At 45.1% G+C, this 23,100-nt stretch overlaps 1 protein-coding gene across 1 annotated transcript in view; it reads right to left on the reverse strand.

Moving 5' to 3' along the window:
* THSD4 (thrombospondin type 1 domain containing 4) overlaps nucleotides 1-23,100 on the reverse strand; it is a 543,647-nt gene that overhangs the window by 417,608 nt on the left and 102,939 nt on the right. Inside the window, exon 5 of the mRNA XM_042941521.1 lies at nucleotides 21,114-21,216. Coding sequence (XP_042797455.1) covers nucleotides 21,114-21,216 — 103 coding nt within the window. The remainder of the gene's footprint in view (nucleotides 1-21,113; nucleotides 21,217-23,100) is intronic.

The raw sequence follows: 23,100 nt of genomic DNA on the forward strand, positions 1-23,100 counted from the left end.
CTTTAACTCAAATGCCATGCTTCTCAAATGAGAGCCCGCAGAGCCCTAGAAACGGCAATCATTTGTTAAAAACTGGGAGTTTTCGGATCAAAATGATCTGAAATCAATACAAGTTTTGAAATTTTCTCACTATATAATCAAAAAGAAATAACAATAGCAAAACAACAACAACACTAACAATTTCGATGACCCCAAGCCCAACTTCCGGCAAACGGGTAACAATCCATCTACAATGCAAAGGATGCACGTATATGTCACATTTTAAAAACGCATCCAATGTCTATGTCAAATGCAAGTTTATTACCATGGCAGAGATACAAATGGGCCTAAACCTGACTTTTTTTTTTTATTGTGGAAGGAAAAAATTAGAGTGTCAGCTGCGTGAAAAAAATTTCTTGCCATGATTTATTTAAAAAACCGTGCAAGTTTTTGAAGAAAAATCACTAGGATTTTTTTTCAATTTGATGGAGATGCTGGGATTTGGAACAATCCACTGGAAGACACAACAGGTGAAGCACTAAGTTGCTTGACGCTTTCTTCAGGGTCAGTTTCGAAACGGCTTAGAAGAGAAATGAAGCTCCGTGAAGAGACCATAGGTGAAACCCTGATATGTACACATAAACTTCTCTTGTTTGGATCAAAAAGAGATAGCCAAATTAAAAAGCAATCATATTACCAAACAACACATTTCAAACTGTTCAACAGACACAAGTGAAGGAGCAGTGAAGGGACTCTCCAGCCAGTTGAGAGGTTTGGCATGAACGATTTGTGCATTTAACGATTTGTGCCTCTTCGCTTGTTCTGTTAATAACGTTGTAAAGGCTTGTTAATGTGCAAAATGCTTAGCGGTGAAATATCTGATGAAGTAGGGTTTTTTAAATTTATTACTTTTATTTTTTTAATTTGAGAGAGAGAGAGAGAGTGTGCGAGCAAGGGAGAAAGGCAGGGCAGGGGGTGGGGGGAGGAGAGAATCCTAAGCAGGCTCCACATTCAGCACAGAGCCTGATGCAGGGCTTGATCCCACGACCCTGGGATCACGACCCTGGGATCACAACCCCAGCTGAAATCAGGAGTCAGACGCTCGACCGACTGAGCCACCCAGGCGCCTCTGATGAAGTAGTTTTTAATAAGATAAGATGATTTCATCCCATTCCATTCTGTACCATCCCACTCACAGTAAGGATGGTGCTCACATCTCGGAAAATGTTGAGAGGATAGCTGTTGAGAACGGCAACCTGGATGGGGGCTGGTGGACGTGCCCCAGACTGCTGTGGTTTCCACAAAGAACAACTCACCCTTACAAGGAAAGGATGGAATGCAGACAGTGGCTGACTAGATGACTGTTCTAGACACACTGCTATAAAAAGTGCACCCGAAAACTTGCTCTGCTACCCAGCTGAATCCCAGCTATTGGGGGAGGGGAGAACAGATCATGGGCTCGTGTTCTTAAACTTAATACTGAATCACTGCTTTTTTAATGGAGGAATAACTGGTCTCAAAGTAAAGGCTAAAGACCTGGATGCCCTGCATTATTTTGATATTCACAAGCTGACTTATTCAGGAAAATTCTTTTTTTACGGCTGAAGTCTCTCAAATCACCACTGCAAGGCAGAGCTGACTGCTCCAATAAAAAAAAAGTTTGATTTATATGAAGAGCACGGATCCCAGAGACGATGTGTCTTTGGGACAGTTTATTTACATTAGTGGTCAAAACAAAGAACACCAGTTTTTTCCATTACTGAACTAAAAACTGCTTTCGGTCCACCATGTTATAGAAGCAATCTGGTCTCTCAGCAAGAAGAAACGCGTACTGAAATTTCTATCACTTGCAGCCTGGAAATGTCACATGAAACCACTTCTTTGGCAACATTCTGGGCAACTCCTCCACCCCACAGACTGTATTCCAACTCTTATTGGTATGAGTTTGTGTTCTCAAAATATTAGAACACTAAGAAAGAGAGAGAAGCTGTCGGAACCCAGAACTTATTATTAAACATCATTAGCACTCTTTTATCAACATAAATTTTAAAATATCCAATCAAGAGTATCTCACTTTTACCGCAATGGTAAGCAATAGAAAAGTGTTTTCTATGAAGACAAGCATGCATGTAATATTGTGTATAATGGAAAAACCCACGTGCATTTAGAAGAACGAATATACATGTCTGGCCTTTCTTTGTGTTATTTGGGGCCACACACCCAGGGCTCTCATTCATCCATTCTGGAATTAACTACTCTTGAGAGAAAAGGCATCAAAAGCACTGTACCTCTAGTTTAAGTAGAACACGATGGCACTGACATAATTCAACCCCACTAAAATGCGAAATTCTGCTGAGTATCAATAAAATGCCTTTTTTTTTTTTTTTTGAGAGCGAGAGAGAGGAAGAGTATGCTGTGAGCAGGGGAGAGAGAGGGAGAGAGGGAGATGGGGGGGCGGAGAGAGAGAGAGAGAGAGAGAGCATTTTAAGCAAGCTCCATGCTGAGCACAGAGCCTAAAGCAGGGCTCGATCCCATGACCCTGGGATCATGACCTAAGCCAAAATCAAGAGTCAGACGCTCAACCAACTGAGCCACCAGAACAGGACAGGAACCAAGGTCTCTTTTACCCAAAGTCTCCATTTACCATTCCTGGATACTGTATGTTCAACAGAGCAGATCTGCCCTCTTCCCCAACAACACTGCCCCCTTCCCCAACAACACAGCAATTTAGCCCGTTGCTGATACTGAATTTTAAGGTATAGAGAAGTCTGAATTTGAAAAAATAAAACATACCTAAAGAACGCTCCCAGGGTAACAGTAATCTTTGTGATGAATTAAAGCGATTTACTGGCCCTGTGTGATCTTAGCAAGATGCTAAACCTCTCTGAACCTAAAATTAACCTAAACCTAAAAATGGCACTTATATTATGGAGACATTCTGAGAGCTAAGTGAGATGCTGCTCACACGATGCCTGACACACAGTAAGCATTCGCCAAACATTACCGTTGTTAAGCAACAGGTCATTAGCAAGCTGGATACAGGGTCAAATGCTACTGAGAGGTTCAGCAGTAAAAGACATTTCCCCTGACATCAAGAGTTTTACAGACTAGTTAAGGAGATGATATTAACATACAAGGAACAACAAAGTGCCATAAAACCATGCTTGGGAAACAGGGCCGGTAGACATGGTGAGTTCAAATGTCTCACTGGCTGTATAAGCCTTGGCCAAGTGATCATGTACAGTAGGGCTGAAAACACCTGACCTGCCTATCTCATGGCGTCATTAGGTCATAGCGTCATTAGGAAGACCAAAGAAAAAATGCGAGCGAAAATGCGGGCTAGCGAATTTGATGTGGGTGTTTTGAAATTATTGCTGCGATTTCCAGTAATTATAATGGAGTACTCTGTTACGGGGCCCAGGCTGAAAAAGAAACACAAGCTGACTCTGGAAAAACTGAGTAAGGACTAAGGCAGTCAGGGAAGCCTACACGGATGTGGGTGGGTCCTGAAGACTGGATGGAATTTGGGTCAGTGGAAGTGAAGTGAAGGAGAGCCTAAACACAGTCAACACATGAGCAAATTCGTGGTGATCGCCTGGTTAGAGCAGGAATGGCAGGAAAGCAAGGGTGGGTTAGTTGTGGGTGTTAGACGATCTGGACCCTCAAAGTCAGGGAGCAGAGCTAGATTTGCTATGTCAGAGCCAAGACACCAGTGCACACGCAAGGGGCTGTTGCTGGAGATACGACAGTGACAAACACTAGGATCAACCTAACATTTACATGAAGGTAACACATCTTCCTCGCTTCTTCTTCTCCTTTTCCTTTTTCCCCCTTTTACGTCCTTCTTAGGCTTTGGTACAGTTGCGTAGGGACATCATAAATCAGTGAACCTTTAAAACACTTACATCCAAGTACCAGATAAGGCAGGGTCTCCTGATACTGCTCGACACCAGTCGTTTGAGATGCCAAAAATGTCCTCGTTTGGGGAAATGTACAACAGTTTAGCTATGGAACAGAAATTGAATAAAAAACACTCGTTTGGAAATAAAAAACTGCTCCGCCTGAGTTAACGGATCTCATCTTTGGGACTGGGAAAATAATAGTGATAATATGACAGCTACCATTCATGTGGGTACCTACTATGTGCAATCTGCATGAATTATTTCACTTAATCTTCTCCAAAGAGCTTTGCGGGAATACTACTCTTATCCCCATTTTTTTTTCAATGTTTATTTATTTTTGAGAGAGAGAGACAGAGTGTGAGTAGGGAAGGGGCAGAGAGAGAGGAAAACACAGAATTCAAAGCAGGCTCCAGGCTCTGAGCTGTCAGCACAGAGCCCGATGTGGGGCTCAAACCCACGAACCGTGAGATCATGACCTGGGCCGAAGTCAGACGCCCAACCGACTGAGCCACCCAGGCGCCCCTCTCACCCCCATTTTCTTGACGAAGAATCAGACCTTTGGTCCCAGAGCAGGTAACATCATCAAAGTCAGGGTTTAAAGGCTATTCTACAGGGGCCTGAGCCGAAAGACAGTGAATATGGTGATGACTGAGCATAACAAGGAAGAACCTTTGTCATTAAACAGCTTTGAAAATTAGAACCATCAATACAGATTCCTTGTGGTAAAAAACAAATTGGTAATTACTGAACAAATACCTTTCGTATGTACCAATTAATCTTTTAAGCGGAGAAACGATTATCTTAAAGTTTCCTAACACTAGGAAAACGGGATTCCACTTAACATAATACGTGTGTCCAGAAACAGTTGTATGCACAGAATTTCTGTAAATCAAATACTAACTACATTCACCAAAGGGCTTTTCTACGGTAAATGCACAATAAGTATTTAATAAAATGAAAAATCGTTTGGCAATCTGAATAGTCATTCAATAATTTATCTGTTTTGTGAATTTGGATTTACAGCAGACTCTTGACATTCCTGAGGCATACGTCCGGAACCTTCTCGAATTGCCAGATTCACAAATACAAAAATGTTTATAGAGGTTCCTAGCTTTCTTGCGAATCACATTTCCATGGAGAGTCGTATGAATTTCCTGTTCCTGGCCTTATGCTACACACTACGAATTAATCACACTTTCACGTTTCACTTGAGGTGCATCTCTCACTGTTGCCATTTTTCACAGAAACAAACAAAAAAAATGTCTAACTGATTAATGAACACTCTTACAAATGCACACATAAGTAGAGCACAGCAAAGCAAAATGACCCTTCTCTCTGCATGTTTCTGGCAAGATAAGACTTTTCGGATTTGCATCTCGGTCAAACTTTGTGCCATGGAACCTCAGGGGAACTCACAAAGAGCCACAAACCTGCAAGTTAAATCCATGAACACCTGGAATCTACACACATTTATGAAGCTTGCATGGGCAGGGGCAGGGACCGTGTCTACAGAATCCATAGGAATTCCACTGTTCTTGCTAACCCAAGAGTTAACAGAACTCTGCTGAGCCTTTTGGTGATGAGTCCAGAAAATGTGATTATAGAAACCTTGGCCACATAAATTATAGGAATTTGCCTACTCATTCAAAATACCTATACTTTGTGTGGTTGGGGTTGGCGAAAATCAATGCTGGATGACTTCTCTGCCTTCAGAATGGGGCCCAGTCACAGCTGGCACACTGGAGAGCCTTAGCAGCTGGACCTTCTTGAAGCACCGTCCTGGGACTCTCAATCTCTGGCTGGTTTTGAACCCCGCCCCCCGCCCCCCGCCCCTACCTCCACCTCCGGCAAAACACCCCTAACCATGAAACATAGATGGGAGAAAGGGAAAGCCTGAGTGAATGAGAGAGACAGAGAGAGGGGGAAAGAAGGAACAAATGCAAAAATGAAACAAAAACAAGAGAATGAAAAAAAAAATTGGCTGCTGTGCAAAAAAAAAAAAAAGACATTATCATTTCAAACTATATAGCTTATATATTTCAGAACATATTTGAAAACACTACTGCCAAATTTTCAAATTATTTATTTATTTATACCCTTTCTTGTTCCAGCATTTTGCTGCCAGATTAATTTTCCTGAAGCTCAACTCTGATCAAGTTACTCCCCTGCTTAAAAACCCCAATAGCTCCTCACTGCCTATAAAATGAAGTCCAATTTCCTTAGCCTCCTATTTGAGGGCCTCCATAATCTGGCCCCAAACTTCTAGCCCAACCTTATTCTGCACTTCTTCCCCATTATACACTCTTGGCTCCAGCCAAAATATATTCCCTGACGTTCCCCGGACACTCTCTGTATTCTCTGCCTTTGCACCTTTGCTCATGCTATTCCCTCTGCCTGGAATGCCTTTCCAGACATCTCCATATGCCTCATACTACTCACCTTCCCACACTACACCTGGAGGATGCCAGGCGCGAAACAGGCACTCCGTTATCAGTAGCCGATCTTGCAACCTTTAAACACCTGCTTTATGTGTACATCATGTCACCGGATCCTCACCATTGGAGGAAGTAATTTCGCACAGAACAAAAACTGAGTGTAACGCAGCACAAATCAATGCCAACATGTTGCAGCAATTCTTTCTGAGGGGGAAAAGTGCACCTTTTACCATTTTGCGTGAACTCGAATGCACTTGTCCAGTCCTGAGGCACAGTTTCATTTGGTCGCCCCTACACAGCCCTCACCAGGCTCCATGAGGCAGGACGCTACACTAGCTGATTCCAAAGGCAGAGGCCCCAGAGGTGCAGGGCGCCAGGGTGGGAGCTGAAACGCCAGACGCCCCTCCATACTCCCCCCGCCCCGCGGAGGACAGCCATGGAAGGAGAGTGATAACCATCATAGATGTCAGTGGATTGAGTCTCACTCCTCTGCAACCTAAAACATGCTGAAGGGCTTTTTAAAGGTGACATTTATCACCAAGGGTTTCACAGTGGGCTGCTAAAGCTCCTTATACAACCTCTAGAGCCGGCTTAAACAAACACAGCAACCGTGTGTGGGACAAGGCATCATCACTGATGGATGGGGCTCTATGAAGCATGCAAAGCCGCCCATAGCTACTCGCTCACCGGACAAGGGCCAAAGCTATTACACGATGAGTACTTGTGTAACCTTAAGTACAAATGGAATTCGGGCTGTATGCATCTGAGATGCTTCCCCTTTCTAATTTTCGGCATCAAGAGGTAACATATATGGACTGGAATGCTAGAGCCCTCCCCTCCGTTTTCTCCCCTCTCCTAGGACAGGCAGGCCTAATGATCACAGCAGACATCTCTCATCCCAGTTACTGCAAGTTAACCCCAAACCAAAAGCCCCCATGTCCTGTTGAAATCTGACCTATTTTTAATGGGCAGCTCAGTTAAAACAAAACAAAACAAAACATCCTTGGTTAGAGCATGACTTTAGATGAAACCTGTTTCAGGGATTAACCCAAACTTCAAATCACTCCCTTGGACAAAACTTGATTCGGTCCAATAAATAAATCATGCCTCCCTCCATAAAATTTTAAAGCAAAAGTTTATTCGGGAACCATGTGAAATCTATGATTGCTCTGCCAGCCTCTTGTCTTATCTGTTGTTGACTTCTGGCTTTGCTCAACTCAAGGCAGGGCTGGCGTCTCTGACCCCTGCCAGAGCCAGCTCTCCTGCCCTGCTCTGTCCTTTCCTCCCCAACCAGGGACTGCTCACTGCTGTCCTTGCCTCCAAGTGACATATCTCTGCAGCAAGGTTTAAGAGAAAAACACATCAGCCCAGTATAATGCAGAACTTTGTTTTCCTAAATTTTTCCTGTTATTAATTACTAAGTGGCAATCTTGAGTTAGAAATTCCATTGACCAGCTCCAAAGATGCTAATCAGTTATTACTCACTCACATTTACGAAACTGCCACTTGCTTTTAGCCATCTTTAGTTCAAAACTAGAATTCATGGGGAGCCTTTCCTTGTTTTACTTCTGAACCATTTAAACATACCCAAACACTGGGTGGGCTCAGTCAGTTAAGTGTCTGACTTTGGCTCAGATCATGATCTTACAGTTCATGGGTTCGGGCCCCGTGTCGGGCTCTGTGCTGACAGCTCAGAGCCTGGAGCCTGCTTTGGATTCTGTGTCTCCTTCTCTCTCTGTCCTCCCCTGCTCACGCTCTCTCTCTCTCGGTCTCTCTCAAAAACAAGTAAACATTAAAAAAAATTTTTTTTAAAGAGTAAACATATCCAAATACAAGTTTATCAACAAAGTTATATACAGCTTCTTCACAGGGGTTGTTGGTGGGTGGTGGAAGGTCCATCTGACAACCCAAAATGAGAATGAAAAAATCCAGATGAAAAACTAAGCACTGCTCATGGCAGGGCGAGCTGAACAGGCGGAATCTGATAAAATAAGGTAGTAATGACCACGTCTGCTTTGCCCTGGAGGAGCTACAGAACCCACACCGTCTTAGTCCCAGCACAAAATGGCCAGAAAGGCACGTCTTCTTCAGTGGGCCACCCAAAGACCACGGGACACTACCAGGGGCAAGAGTGGAGAAGCTGACAACCACAGAACAGAAAAGGCAGGGAAAAGCAAAAATCCAGGATTTCTCCCACGTAAACGGAAACGGTTGTGAATGAACAAAAGCCTTATAATTCAGGGTAATGCGTATCACCATTAGCAATCGTAAAGAAAAATACATCCTGACATACACTCGGTTGCTAAGCATTTGGGTTGAAAGGACCTCGAATAGTTAGGTGTTAGTACAGCTTGGGTTTGCGGTACAAAAGTGTGATAATGACACCCGTGAACTCAGGATGTGATGACAAGTACTTTCCACGGTTCAGGCTGGAGATAGCTGGGTTTGGAAGCAGGATAATTCAGATACAAATAATTGCCTCTGTTTCAATTTTGTTTTGCTGGTGGAGACACAGCCTCAGATGCAGGCAGGAAATACAGTTCCAAAAGCAGAATGAAACCTATTTAATATATCGATATCAGACAATTCCATTTTTAGAAATTATTCTTTTTTTTTTAATGTTTATTTTTATTTTTGAGCGAGTGAGAGACAGAGCACAGCGGGAGAGGAGCAGAGAGAGACGGAGACACAGAATCCGAGGCAGGCTCCAGGCTCCGAGCTGTCAGCACAGAGCCCCACACGGGGCTCGAACCTATAAACCATGAGATCATGACCTGAGCCGAAGTCGGATGCTTAACTGACTGAGCCACGCAGGTGTTCCCAGAAATTATTCTTGATTTAATTCCTCCACCTCGATATAGTGTACCCCGGAAAGAATCCCTAATTTAAAGGATCAGTCTGGAAACCAGTCTTGCCCCCCACTATTTCAGCTATCCCCAAGTCTTCCCTTGGAAAATCGTAATCACTTACCTATTGTTTGGTTTTTACTTGTTAAACGCAAACACATTTTAGGGAGAACATACAATGATGTGTGTCCATCATACTTATTTGCATAATTTCCTTGATTACAGAAGCTTTACCCAGGCATTTGCAGCAACACCTATGCAATGCTCGGTAAACTTTTTGAATCGTTTAAGGATCTCCTCTCTGTTCAGTAAAGAATAGGGACTCGGGGCGCCTGGGTGGCTCAGTTGGTTAGGCGTCTGACTTCAGCTCAGGTCACCATCTCACGGTCCGGGAGTTTGAGGCCCGCGTCGGGCTCTGGGCTGATGGCTCAGAGCCTGGAGCCTGCTTCCGGTTCTGTGTCTCCTTCTCTCTCTCTGCCCCTCCCCCGTTCATGCTCTGTGTCTCTCTGTCTCTGTCTCAAAAATAAAAAAAAACGTTAAAAAAAAAATTAAAAAAAAAAAAAAAAAAAGAATAGGGACTCATCCCAAACTTTCAAGCAACTAAAAGGGTGAATTGGCACCTATGCAGCCACAGTTTGAAAGACTGAAACACTGAACACTACGCAGCCAGCAAAAAGGCAGCACAGGGGCTGGGCTGTTTTCTCCCTCCCCGTACCTATGTGAGACATTACTCATCAATCCCGATGACACCCCTCGGTCCTGAGTAGCACATTCCAGCTACACCCAGCCAGAGCTGGCACGGGCTAGGAGACCACTTAGTATGACCCACGGACTATGTTCTAAAGAGGACAGCCACCCTGAGAAGCAAACAGCATGCCCCAACACACAGGGGATCGGTGGAAGGAAACAGAGGTATTCAGCAGGCTGGTAAAACAAGGTCCCAGGTGACAAGACGGCTGCTTTCAAATATCTTGAAGGAGGAGACTGGACGTTTCATTCAATGGAGATCCAAAGGGTAGCCAGGCCATAAATATCATTCCTGGGTAAACAACAGTGACATTTGAAGAACAGATTGGGGCAGTGTGAGAAGTGTGAGGAGGCAGAGAAAAGAGGAAGTTCTGATGTAGGCCCTCTACCTTCTTCCCACGCAACCACAGATAATATACAACAAGTTCTTCCTTTAATCCTTTGTAAACAAGTCCCACTGATCCATGAGATTTGTAAGAAATAGAGACTGACACGTATGGTTGCTGTTTGGAGGCTGTGGGGGATGGGCTATGCAGATGGCAGAGAATTTCTTCCATAAATATGTAAAGGACGGGCTGAATTCGCAATTTAAATATAAACTTGCATATTCACGGATTACCTTCTAGCTCTAAACCCTCTAACTCCAAAAACCTCTTGATGTCTGCCCAGGACTAATTTCTTGACGTCCGCGCAAGGTGCAACAAAATGCCCTAGCTGCTCCTTCAGGACACGTCCCTGCTGATTTACAAGAAGAGACCTCTCTGCTCAGAGGGCACAAGGGATGAAGACAGAGTCCCAGGGTTTCCTGGAGAAGTCTTGGTAGTCTTGATGCAAAAACACATTTGTTTGTTTTTAGAGGAAACGAATCTGTCCCAGCTTGGTTACATAGAGTGGAGCGAGAAATTCTTCTGTAGCCCCTGAGGCAAATGACTGCTCTCAGCCCAGCAGGCTGTGGTTATGTAAGTCCTGGCTTAATCTGATACTTCTATTTTATTCTGAGCCCTGGGGCAGACCATCCATCCCTTAGTCTCAGTTCCTGCATCTGTAGAATAGGAACACCACGGTGACCCTAGACCTTGCCCACCCAGACCAGCCATACTTGAGGAGGGAGGCAGTCTTTGCAGAAAGCTGAGCTTCTTGGAAGACAGAAATAACAGGATTGGGTCTCATAATTTAACAGTTTGCAATGGGTTTAAGCTGTATACTACGTTTCAAATCCTTAAAGTTATTCATATTTAGGTGAATTTCAATCTGCTTACTAGATGTTGCAATCTATCCTGAGGCTTTTCTTTACTAATTACTTAAAATGACATTGGTTCAAGTGCCAGGAAAGAAACTGCTTTTACAGGAATCCTTTCCACTTTCTGGAATATCCTACAGGCAGGAACAATTTTCTCCCTCAAACAATCTTTCCTTTTCGAAATCTTAAATCTCCCAGTGAAAAGACGAACAGAGATGCGTGATTATTATTTGCTCCATTCCTACATTCTCCTTACTCTTCAGACAGAGAGAAACACAGCGTGGATTCAAGAACTAGCCACGTTCCAGAGGCACATCGCATACATAATCCCAGAGGGGAGCGGGAGAGCTAGCCCAGTGACCTGGACTATGCAAATTGGGGGTAGGGGAACCACAGCGGTTACTCCCCTTCACTTCTCCCTGAGATCATCCCTGACACAGGATGCAGTGGGGGTGGTAAAGAGCACCACAGAACCCCAGCCTCTCTCCCATGCCCCTGTGTAAATGCTCCCTGGTCAACTTGAATTATGCTACCAGAATGTCTAGGAGCAAAGAGCATCCACATAGTTACAGGTCATACACATATAAGGAAGCCTATCAGTAGCAATCTTCAGAAATGTAAACAACAAGAATGAAAGAGGGATACCCATATGTTATATTCTAATCCCAATAACCCCTCAAAGGTATTAAGACATGCTGTGTGCCTCTGGATGAAATGAGAGATGAGAATGAGAGAGAAATGACAAGCCAAGTGGGCAGCCTGATTTGTCTGGAGTTTCTGTTGTGGACACTGGTTGGGGCCATTCAAGGTCCACTCTCCATTCTTTTGGTTCAGCATCTGAATTTCCTTTTTAGGAATTAATTCTTGTCTGCTGTGTAAAGTCTTGGTGGGAATGTCAATTGGGGGACCCACCCCTCACCCCTCAGGCCAAGGGGTAGGCTTATGGCCTACACCGAGCTAATGGAGCTCTTACTTGTTTCCAGGGCTTTGAAGCTTGTGTAGAGAAGCCTGTTGGATCTTACCCATTACGGCAGTAGAATGCAAGGAAGATCGTCAGGTCTGTCCACCTGGACCTCCAGAGCTTCCTCAATTTCTGTCCTTCACCAAGTCTGTTTCTGCACACTTCCCGTCGACTCTCTGACCTACTGGATACGTTCCAATAAAACCCTTTTTTTGTGACTTAGCCAAAATCAGTATCTATTGCTTGCGCAAAATGAATGTCAACTAATACAGATGTCCAGCTTCTGGACCTGAGGATTTCTAGGCCCAACAAAGCCCTATGATTCTAGATGATTCTTTTTTTTTTTTTTTTTTTTTTTTTTTTTTTTTTTATTTATTTTTGGGACAGAGAGAGACAGAGCGTGAACAGGGGAGGGGCAGAGAGAGAGGGAGACACAGAATCGGAAACAGGCTCCAGGCTCCGAGCCATCAGCCCAGAGCCTGACGCGGGGCTCGAACTCACGGACCGCGAGATTGTGACCTGGCTGAAGTCGGACGCTTAACCGACTGCACCACCCAGGCACCCCTCTAGATGATTCTAAAAGTGACACTATGCATAGGAGTTCATTCTCCCTAAAATTCTCTTGTTCCTTCACGGTCAGTAAGAAAGAGTAAGTAAAATAAAATGAGAAAGAGAGGAACTAGCAAGTCTTAGAATAATTCTACAATGGTGAAATTTACACTGCCTCTAAGTGTCACCTTCAGGAATTGGACAGACAGAAACAGAAAAGGGGAAAGAGAATAATGGGCTTTTGTTAAGTATTATTTTTATATAATAAAATGCACAAACCATGAGTGTACAGTTCACTGGGGTTTGACAACTGTACACACCTGTGTAACAACCATGTAAAACGTCATACAGAACATTGCCATCACTCTAGAAAGTTCCATTATGTTCCTTTCCAGCTGACCTTTCCCCACTCCCACAGCCAAACACTGGTCTGATTTCTATCACCAGAGCCTAATTTTTCCTGTTCTAGAACATCACGTAAATGGAATCAGACAGAATGTACTCTTGCATCTGGCTTATTTTGGTCAACATAATGTTTCTGAGATTCACCCAGGTTTTTATACAGATCAGTAGGGTGTTCTTTTTTTACCGCTGAGTAATACTCCACTGTACGAACGTACTATAGTTTGTTTATTCAGTGTCTTGTTGATGGATATTTGGGCCGTTTCCAGCCCTGGGGCTATTATGAAAACAGCTGCTGTGAACATTCTTTAATCTTTTTTATGGACACGTGACTACTTTCATTTCTCTTGAGTAAATGAATTTCTATTAAATGGTGAAGGAGCTTTCTTATTATAATACCTTGCAGAGAAGCAATAATATACTTTCTTCAGGATGAAAAGAAAAAATCTATTTTTCTTTTAGGACAGAGTAGTTTCATGGATGCCATTCTCTTAACCCCTGACTCCCTCTCCATACACTTCCTCCTTTCCATCTGCAGACATCCTCATTTCTCTGTTCTAAACAACCTTTCTCTCTCCCCTTCATCTAGCAAACGCTCTCAATAGGCCTTCTTCATGGCACTTTAAAAAAAATTCCCAGTATTTTTGCCACCAGCCCATTGTGGGGTGTTATTTTCTCAGTTCTCATTCTCTCTTTGACCTCTTGCAGTGTTCAGCTTAGTTGGCCGGCACTTGCTCGCTCCCTCTCTCTCTCTCGCTCTCCCGTGCTTTTTAAGAAAAGCTAAACTTCAACTACTGCGTTAATTTTCACAGTGCGAACAAGTACCCAGGGACTGGTCTTAAATGCGCACGACTGTACAAATCCTTCTCTCGGCTTCCATACACATTGACAGTAGTGATTCCGTAGTCACACTCTGAGGCTTGAACCTGGCTCTATCACCTACTAGCTGGGTGGCCCCGGGAAGGTCACTTAACCACTCGATGCCTCTGTTTCTTCTGTAGAATGAGGCTGATAACAGAAGCCACCCCTCAGGGTTGTTGTGAGTGTTAAATGAGCTAGCACTTATAACTGTGCCTGGTATGCAGTAGGCGTTCAATAAAGACAAGCAATTTCTGCTATCTCATTCGATCCTCACTGTGGTGTATGTAATAAGAGAGCTTTATAAAACACAAGAGACTTCATTAGTACAAGAGATGACACCATGCATTGCGACGCCTTCTCTTCACAATGGTTGAGCCTCTTTCCAGTTGAGCCTCTTTCCCCTGTTTCTTTAATGTGAACGCAGTGCAAAGCTGCCTTCTCGATGTCTCTGTCCTTATGATTCTACACTCTCTTGAAGAGTCTTATCCATTATGGTGGCTTTAACTCTCACATCAAGGCCAATGACTTCAACTATAGGTTGGCAACCCTACGGTATCTCCCTTAAATGTCAATTGCTCAGCAGCTTGCTACCATTTACTCAAAGTCAACGTGTATCAAACCCAAATCATTGTTTTGTTTTCACAAAGAGGTTACCCTCGGGATTTCTCTGTCCTCAATGATATGCTCACACTCCAAGTATACAGGGCCTAGTCTTGCCAGGTATTCTGAGGTATAAGACAGCCCGAGAACGGATCTTGTGTGGGTATTACTGGAACGCTCCCCTCGTTTCCCCATGGCCCGTCCTGTCTGCTCAGAAAGGATCATGACTACAGACAGTCTGTGCAGGAGGGGTGGGCGGCAGGGGCGAGCGTTCCAGAAACGTAGGAGTGAAGCTGGTTGGTTCAAACATGAACATCCATCCCAATCCCAAGCACCTGGTCCCAAGCCTTCCAACCTCACGTCCCACGGGTCTTGATAACACCATGGGTGCTTTCATCTGGCAGCCCTTGCCCCATGCCCGAACATGGTGTCCATGCCAGGGCAGACTGCTGGACCGGTGGAGGAACCAGCCGCACACCTGGGCACCTGGGCATCAGTGTTCCAGCTCTGCGCCTCAGAGCTTTAATCAAGGGAAAGAACTTGATCTAAATGGCTGGGGGGCCTGTGGCTATTAGACACTGTGCGGCACCTTTAATATTCCCTGGAGCAAAATCTACTGTTCTTGCAAGCAGCCTAATCAAAGTCACCTGAATGTCTAAGGAAGGCATCTGGGGAATTTTGTCGGAGCTTTCTGCCTGTGCTGGTCCTCAGGGTGGGTCACAGATACTCCATTTCTCCTCTTTTGAGCACACAGTGGCATGGCATCTCCCTGCTGCCCTTGAAGTTAAGTGTGACATGCAACGTGCCTTGGCCAACGAGATGTGAGCAGAAACAACACTGATCACTTCTGGCAGAAGCTTTGAGAATCCGTGTGTGATTCACTTGTTCCCTTTCTCCGCCTCAGTGGGAACCTGCAAAGACGGGCAGCTTCTACCAGCCTGGCTCCCCAGATGAACAGAGCGCACACTACATTACACATGGAGCATGAGCAAGAGACAAACTTTGGTTGGCGAAGTCATTAGGACCAGGCAGTTCTTTGTTACTGAAACATAACCCAGTCGCTACTGACAGATATAGCGGCCCCGTTCATGCGGCCAGCTGGCAACCTCCAACTTCTAACTCAGCCTCGCCTCCAGCCTTTAGATTTCCACTCTGTTTTAGTTCACCCCTCGGGGCCCCAGAGTGCACTTAAGCTACCCAAACACAAAGCTGTCCCCTGATTTGTGGAGTAAGACTGATACCTACTGTTGGGTAGCCCACGGTGACCCAGCAAAACTCTAGAGCCTCGTGCTGCCCAGTCCCAGCGCCGTAGGCATGAAAACAGGTGCCATATTCCCCAAAGTCAGCATCTACGCAAGAGTCTTCCTATTGACGTGTCCCCCGCTAGCTGCGCTGACAGCATCATTTATTGTCCAAAATGGTTCTGAGGGTGAAAGGGGACAGGGCGACGGGTACAAATCTTTCCTGTCCTGGGCACACAAGGACACATGGGCACCCTAACTCTGCCTCCATTGTCTTTACGATGCTAGGTCCAGGGCTACGCGAAAAATTCCTAGAGGCATTATCTAAGGACAGATCGCCATATCCAGGAAATGTGATTAAAGGGCTAAGAGGAGCCATGTGGTGAAATTAATGTGTTTATCAGAGAGTACTCTGCTTTTACTATGCTATGTGGCATTGGACTGAGTGAGTACAGCTGTTTCCCTAAGCAGGTACAGGCGAACAGCAGTAGACATCCAAACAAAACCAAGAGCCCAATGCAAAATCCAGCCACAAAGTCTGAACGCCCTGCAGAAGCATTAACGGCATCTTCCTCCCACAGGTCAGCCTGGGAGTCATTTAAGAGGAAGAAGGACAAAACCAAGAAAACAATCTTAGCAGCAAAAAGAAATATTTAAGCAAAGCCAAAGTAAATGCAATTTCGGGGACCATGGGCTCCTCCTCCTCTGGGCACCGGAGACATAGTAACGTCAGTAAATATTTTCAAAGAACGTTGAATCCTCTAGATAGGGTAACACGTTGTAGAAGACAGCTGATTTTTTTTTAATCTGCTGCCATTCGGCATTTTCCTTGACTTTGTGAAACACCACGATTCGAAGTGGTTCATTTAAAATCTCACAGCTTAGGGGCGCCTGGGTGGCGCAGTCGGTTAAGCGTCCGACTTCAGCCAGGTCACGATCTCGCGGTCCGTGAGTTCGAGCCCCGCGTCAGGCTCTGGGCTGATGGCTCGGAGCCTGGAGCCTGCTTCCGATTCTGTGTCTCCCTCTCTCTCTGCCCCTCCCCCATTCATGCTCTGTCTCTCTCTGTCCCAAAAATAAATTAAAAACGTTGAAAAAAAAAAAAAAAAATTAAAATCTCACAGCTTATAGTCAAGAAGTACGTAATGATTTTTAGTGAGTCTGTTTTTCTGCGTCCCGATCCCCACTCCCCTGCCTCTGCCTCCTGTGATGTGGGCCTCTCACCGAGAGCTGATCACATGACCTGAGCCAGCCCGAGGACCCCCAGCCCCCAAACTCATGAGACTGAAACAGTCACTAGGTGTGTCTGTTTCCTAGGCCTCCCTAACATATCACGGCGAACTGGGTGGCTTAAAACATCAGGTAATCATTCCCTCACGGTTCTGGAGTCCAGGAATCAAGGTGGGGACAGGGCCGTGCTCCCCCCAGAGTCTCTGGGGAAGAATCTTTCCATGCCTCTCCCCGGTTTCTGGTAGCTGCTGGCAATCCTTGATGTTTCTTGGTTCCTTGGCTTGTTTTAATCTCTGCCTCAGTCATCACATGGCTGTCTTCTCTCTGTGTCTGTGCCTGTGGCTTCACATGGTTTCTTCTTTTTATAAGGGCACCAATCATATTGGAATAAGGACTCACCCTACTCCGGCATGACCTCTCCCTTGCAGCTTCATTATATCTACAAAGTCCCAATTTCCAAATAAGGAAAACAGGTACCAGGAATAGGGCTTCAGCATATCTTGCGGGGGTGGGGATGGGGACACAATTCGCCCCATAACACTAGATGAGAGAGAGTCTCTACCACTGCGATTGCAAGCTCCAAGCCTTGTAAGCCTGCTCATATACCGGAGAAGTAAACGAACCAAGAAATGGAGAAAGACAGAAAAAGGCAGGGTCCTAGTATTACTGAATTGCTGGAATGCATTTCTATCTGAAATCTAGTCCACCTCTCGGACTTCCCAGTAACACAAGCAACAAAATATCTTTCTGGTTTAAACACTGGGTTTCTGTCCCTTACGACTAAGAGCCCTAATCAATATATCTACTGAGGAATAATGCTATGTAATGTGAATTCAAAGAGTTCCCCATATTCTGGATGGGGAAGAGAGGGTAGGGTGTACATAAGAAAGATTGGCCATGAGCTGATAACTGTTGAAATTAAGTGATGAGTTTAAGAAGCTCATTATTATGCCATCAAACTATTCTCTCTGTGACTACAGATGTTAAAGCAAGTGTAAAAAAAAAAAAACAAAAAACTCACAGGCCTCACACTTTGAGTCTAGCACAAATCGGGACAAACCAAAGAACAGAAAAGATAGAATCAAACATAAACCAGACGATACCAGACACGCACAGGGAACACCTGTAATACGTGAAAACCTTAGCACTCAAGTTCTTTGCAGCACACAGGGCTTTTGATACTAGACCTGAATCTATCGACGGCCTGACAGGGTCAGGGGATCTTAGATAACCGTGCTGGCAGATGACCACCCCAAACTATGCAGAGAAGGGCCAGCACCGTGCTTCAGCTCCAGGCAAAACAATGGAGTGCAGAGAGCCCTGCTGGAGGAATTCTCTTTCCTCCCAGCTAATCACAATAAAGCAGCTAGTATCCACAGCCAGCAATAAAGCAAGGGTGTGGCTCAGACAAAAGACCAGGTTACTCCTTCTCTAAATGTTCACGGACAACTACAGATGTCCTGATGCAAGAATATATATCACGGTGTATAAAAACAGTCATGATTCTGCCTCAATTTAGGCAAGAGCCACCACCACTTCTGAGATCATGCCTGCCTGTTGGATTAGAGGTTCTCGACCCCAGCCACCCACTAGAATAACTGGGGATCTTTAGAAAATCCCCATGCCCGGGCTGTACTCTAGACCAATTAAATCACAATCTCTGGGAGTGGGGCCCAGGCCTTGGTCTTTCTGGAAGGCTCCTCAGTGATTCTAATGAGCAGCAAAGGCTGAGAACCACTGTCTCAGGTAGACCTAGCTTTGTAAGGTGCTCACTCACCGTAGATCTGTGCCTCGCTTCTCTGGGCATCTCCTGCTGCTGGTCAGACCACCCTTACTTTCTGATCTACTCATGTGGGTAGATCTCAATCAGTCCAGACCCTACTTATTTCCTTTCTAGTAGTTTCCTAGGGCTGCATGACAAAATACCACAAACATGATGGCTTAAAACAACAGAAATAAACTCTCATAAATTCAGTTCTGGAGGCTGAAGTCCAAAAGCAAGGCGGTGGCAGGCCATGCTGTCTCTGAAGGCTCTACCCCAGGATCCTTCATTGTCCTGTCTAACTTCTGGTGGTCGCTGGCAACCCGTGGGGTTACTTGGGTTTGTGGGCACGTGACTCCAATCTCTGCCTTCGTTGTCACTTAGCACTCTCCCTGTATGTCTGTGTCCTTTCTTCTTCTCTTACAAGATCATCAGTCATACTCGATTAAGAGCCCACCCTACTCCAGTAGGACCTCAACCCTTTACCTCTGCAGTAACCCTATCTCCAAATAAGCTCACGTTCTGATACTTTTCAATCCAGCACACTCTTCCTCCCCCATATAAAGCAAGTCTTAGTCTTGATCTTTATCAGAATCCATGTAAGACCTAGCTAACTGGGACCACAATGCCTTTTAAAATAAGTTTTTATTTTGAAATCATTTTAGATTTACAGAATAGTTGCAAAGATCATATAGGGAGTTCCTGTATGCTCTGCACCCAGCTTCCCCTAATGTTAACATCCTGTAAAACCATGGTACATTTATAAAAACTAAGAAACTGTGGCTCCTGGGTGGCTCAGTTGGTTAAGTGTCCAACTCTTCGTTTCAGCTCGGGTCATGATCTCACAGTTTGTGAGTTGGAGCCACAGTGCAGAGCCTGCTTGGGATTCTCTCTCTCTCTCCCCCGCTCCATCTCTGTCCCTCTCCTGCTCGTGCTCTCCCTCTCAAAATTAATAAAGTAAACATTAAAAAAATTTTTTTCACTATTACCACCAGCATGATACTATTACCTTAACTATACACTTTATGCATATTTCACCAGGTATTCCGCCAAGGCCCTTGCCCTTTTTTTCTGTCCCAGGATCCAAATCCGATACCAAATTGCATTTAACAAAATGCTTTTCAGAATGCAAAGGGTCACAGCCAAGCTCTGATTCACAGCAGCAAAACCTCACTTCAGGCTTCCTTCCCTAGTTTACCCTCCAGTCTCTTGGCCACCCTCACATTTGCATCCAGCTGGCTGTACGTTTCATCTGTGCCTCCTTCCTGTTTGGATCTGACCACCCCAATATTTTAGTCAAGCTAGTTCGTGACGGTTTTGAGGTCATGGAACCTCCTTGAGAATCCAAGAGAAGCTACAGACTCCCCTCTGAAGAACTACAAAGACAGAAACAATTTTGTGTCCAATTTCAGAGCAGATATCGATACCGAATAACCCCTCCCACTTCCCCAAGGGTCCCCACCGTAGCATGACTTTCCATAGTCTGGCTTCCCCGGGCACTGATTCTGTAACGAAATCAGCACAGCTATCAAGCCCTCTCTCAAGACAATTTCTCCATAGCTCCTGGACACAGCAGCAGTGCTCTGTACTCTGGGTTTTGACCAACGCCAGGGGCCCCGGCCACTGTCTTGGGCTGGCAATAGACACTGAAGACAGCTGGACTCTCCCTTCTGGCCAACTTGACCGCCAGTATCTAACCTCACAAGTTTTGCTTAACCCATCACTTCTTAGGAGTCCACTTTCTCTGCGATAGAAGAAATATCCCAGAATGTAATACTTCTCAGTCCTAAGGGCATGTCACATCACCTCGGTTTCAACTAAGAAAAGTGACCCTGGGATCTAGAGCAGTATTGGCAAGTTCTATCAGAATCAGATCTTCTGCCATTTTGAAACGGCAAGAACCTCGGAACCAAGGCCAATGCCTGCCTATGGCGTTTCATCCTTGGAAACCGCACGTGAGGCCCTCCTTGCACATAAAAGCCAAATGACTGGTTAATACAACCCTACACGTCCTCTGAAGCCACCACATGAACCCTGGAGCAGGGCCAGGGGAAAGGGAAACTGTCCCCGCTCAATCCTCCGATGTTGGTTTGAACCTCTTGCTCCCCCCAGTTCTTCAAACCCTGTTCGGTCCCACTCAGATGCTGCTCGTTTCTATCAATCTCTCATCCATGTAATAATGGTCCAAGAGTCACCTGAGCTAAACCACCTGTGGGCTCCCCCGTGTCCTGGGGTCACACTTCGCCCCCTACTGCCACTCTGATGAGGCTCTCGCCAATTCTTCCAGCGTTGAGCAGAAGGGAGCAGCGTTGGAGAACAGACAGGCATAATTCCTAAGGCCGGGGCTGTGCCTATTCTTACCTTCTGCAAACGGTTCCCACTCATAAAACCGGCCCATGAATGGCTTGTTGTTGTAGGATGCACACTGAACCTCCCGGATACTTCTACTGCTTTCTGGACACACCTAATAAAGCAGATATTGAACATGCGGTTAGTGTCCGTATCTCTTCACGGCCCCAGTCACACCCCCGGAGGCCTCTGCAACTGTAAATGCCAGCCCTCCTCTACCAAAACCAGGGTTTCTGAAAATGTGCTGATCACCTGCATTAAAATTTTAAATGCAGATCTCAAGGCTTCATTCCAAGTTTACTAAATCAGAATCTTTGGAAGGACACTAAAATTTTAACAAGCTCCCCAGGTTAAGCTTTTGCACCATAATTTGAAAACCACTAACTGAAACCTTCTGCTCCTGACAAATTGGTCTGCTCACCTACTCCAAAAAGGCCATTCATTTCCATCTGCTTGACTTTGTTCATGCCATTCCCGCTCGTGGGATAATATTCACACAAGCATGTACAGAATCCTTATCATGCGCAGGTACTGTTTTGAACATATTACACATACTAATTCATTTAATCCTCATAGTGACCAATGAGGCCAATAGGAGAGTTCTGCAGATTTTTCACAGATGAGCAAACTGAGGCACAGAGGAACCACTCAGCCAGTGAGGGCAGAGGCTGGATTTCAGGCTACATGGTCTGGTGCCCATCCGGATGCATCTCAGTGTCGTTCCCATCTTGTCTACATTCTGGTCTAAATGCTCTCCACGATCTAATGCCAGAGCTCCCAGCCTTTCGCACACAAAAGAATCACCCAGAGGTCTATGGGAAATACAAAGTCCCAGGTCCCTCCCCGAAGGATGGCTAGTAAGTAAGTCTGGTGTGAGATATTTTATCAAATTACCCAGTGATCTATATTTTATCAAATTATCAGGTGATCCTGATATACTAATCAAAGAAAATATCCAGTTCCCTCTAGTTTCTTTCTTATTTACAAATGATAAATATGAACAGAGTGTGACATGAAATAAACAAATGTGAAATATAATAATAAGATCAGAGTCTCTAATTCAAATCATGGATAAAGTGTGATCTAGCTTTTTTTAAAACCTAAGTACGTTCTTATTTAAATGTGTGGGGGGGGTGGGGGGGGCGCCTGGGTGGCTCAGTCAGTTAAGCGTCCAACTTCGGCTCAGGTCATGATCTCACGGTTCATGAGTTCGAGCCCCGCGTCGAGCCCCTCTGACAGCTCAGAGCCTGGAGCCTGCTTCAGATTCTGTGTCTCCCTCTGTCTGCCCCTCTGCCACTTGCACTCTGTCTCTCACATTGTCTCAAAAATAAATAAACATTAAAAAAAAATTTTTTTAATTTAAATGTGTGTGGGGTCAGTGTGTATGTTTTAATAATCAGAGGGAAAGGAATCTGGACCCTTACATATTAAAAGCCCTGTGTATAAGAAGTTTCTGGAATAAACTGCCAATAAGGCAGCTCAAACTCCTGAAGGATTTCTAAAGAAATCCACTGTACGTATCAGAAATGCCAGATCTTTTGGAGGAGGAGTGAACAGAGGGAGGAATAAAACCAGGCAGAAGGGAAAGCATCTCTTGCTTGAAAAAGGACAGTTGGGAGAGGCTGCTGGTACAAACACCCGGGGTGGTCATAACCCTGCTGCAGCCTGAGCCAAACCACATGGAGCGAGAAGCCATGTGAAGCAGAACGTGATAGAAACCGGTGGAGAAAAAAAGGGCCCGGTGGACAGACAGGGTGGGCTGAGCTCTGACAATCAGTGAGAAGCCGACAGGCTGGGGAAGGCTGTCTCCATGGGTTCTGGAAGGCAAGCCTCTGGTGGCCCCCGAGCCAGGAAGCGGGTAGGCGTCCAGCAACACCAGCTGTCTCCCTGAAGGATTTGGGGTTAAGATGCTTCTGACAACCCTTTGGCCAGAACTAGAGCTCGACGGGGACGTGATCAGTTGGGTGACTTGGGAGAAGCTGACATCCTTGCAACAAGA

Source organism: Panthera leo, chromosome B3 (genome assembly GCF_018350215.1).
Source record: "Panthera leo isolate Ple1 chromosome B3, P.leo_Ple1_pat1.1, whole genome shotgun sequence".
NCBI lineage: Eukaryota > Metazoa > Chordata > Mammalia > Carnivora > Felidae > Panthera > Panthera leo.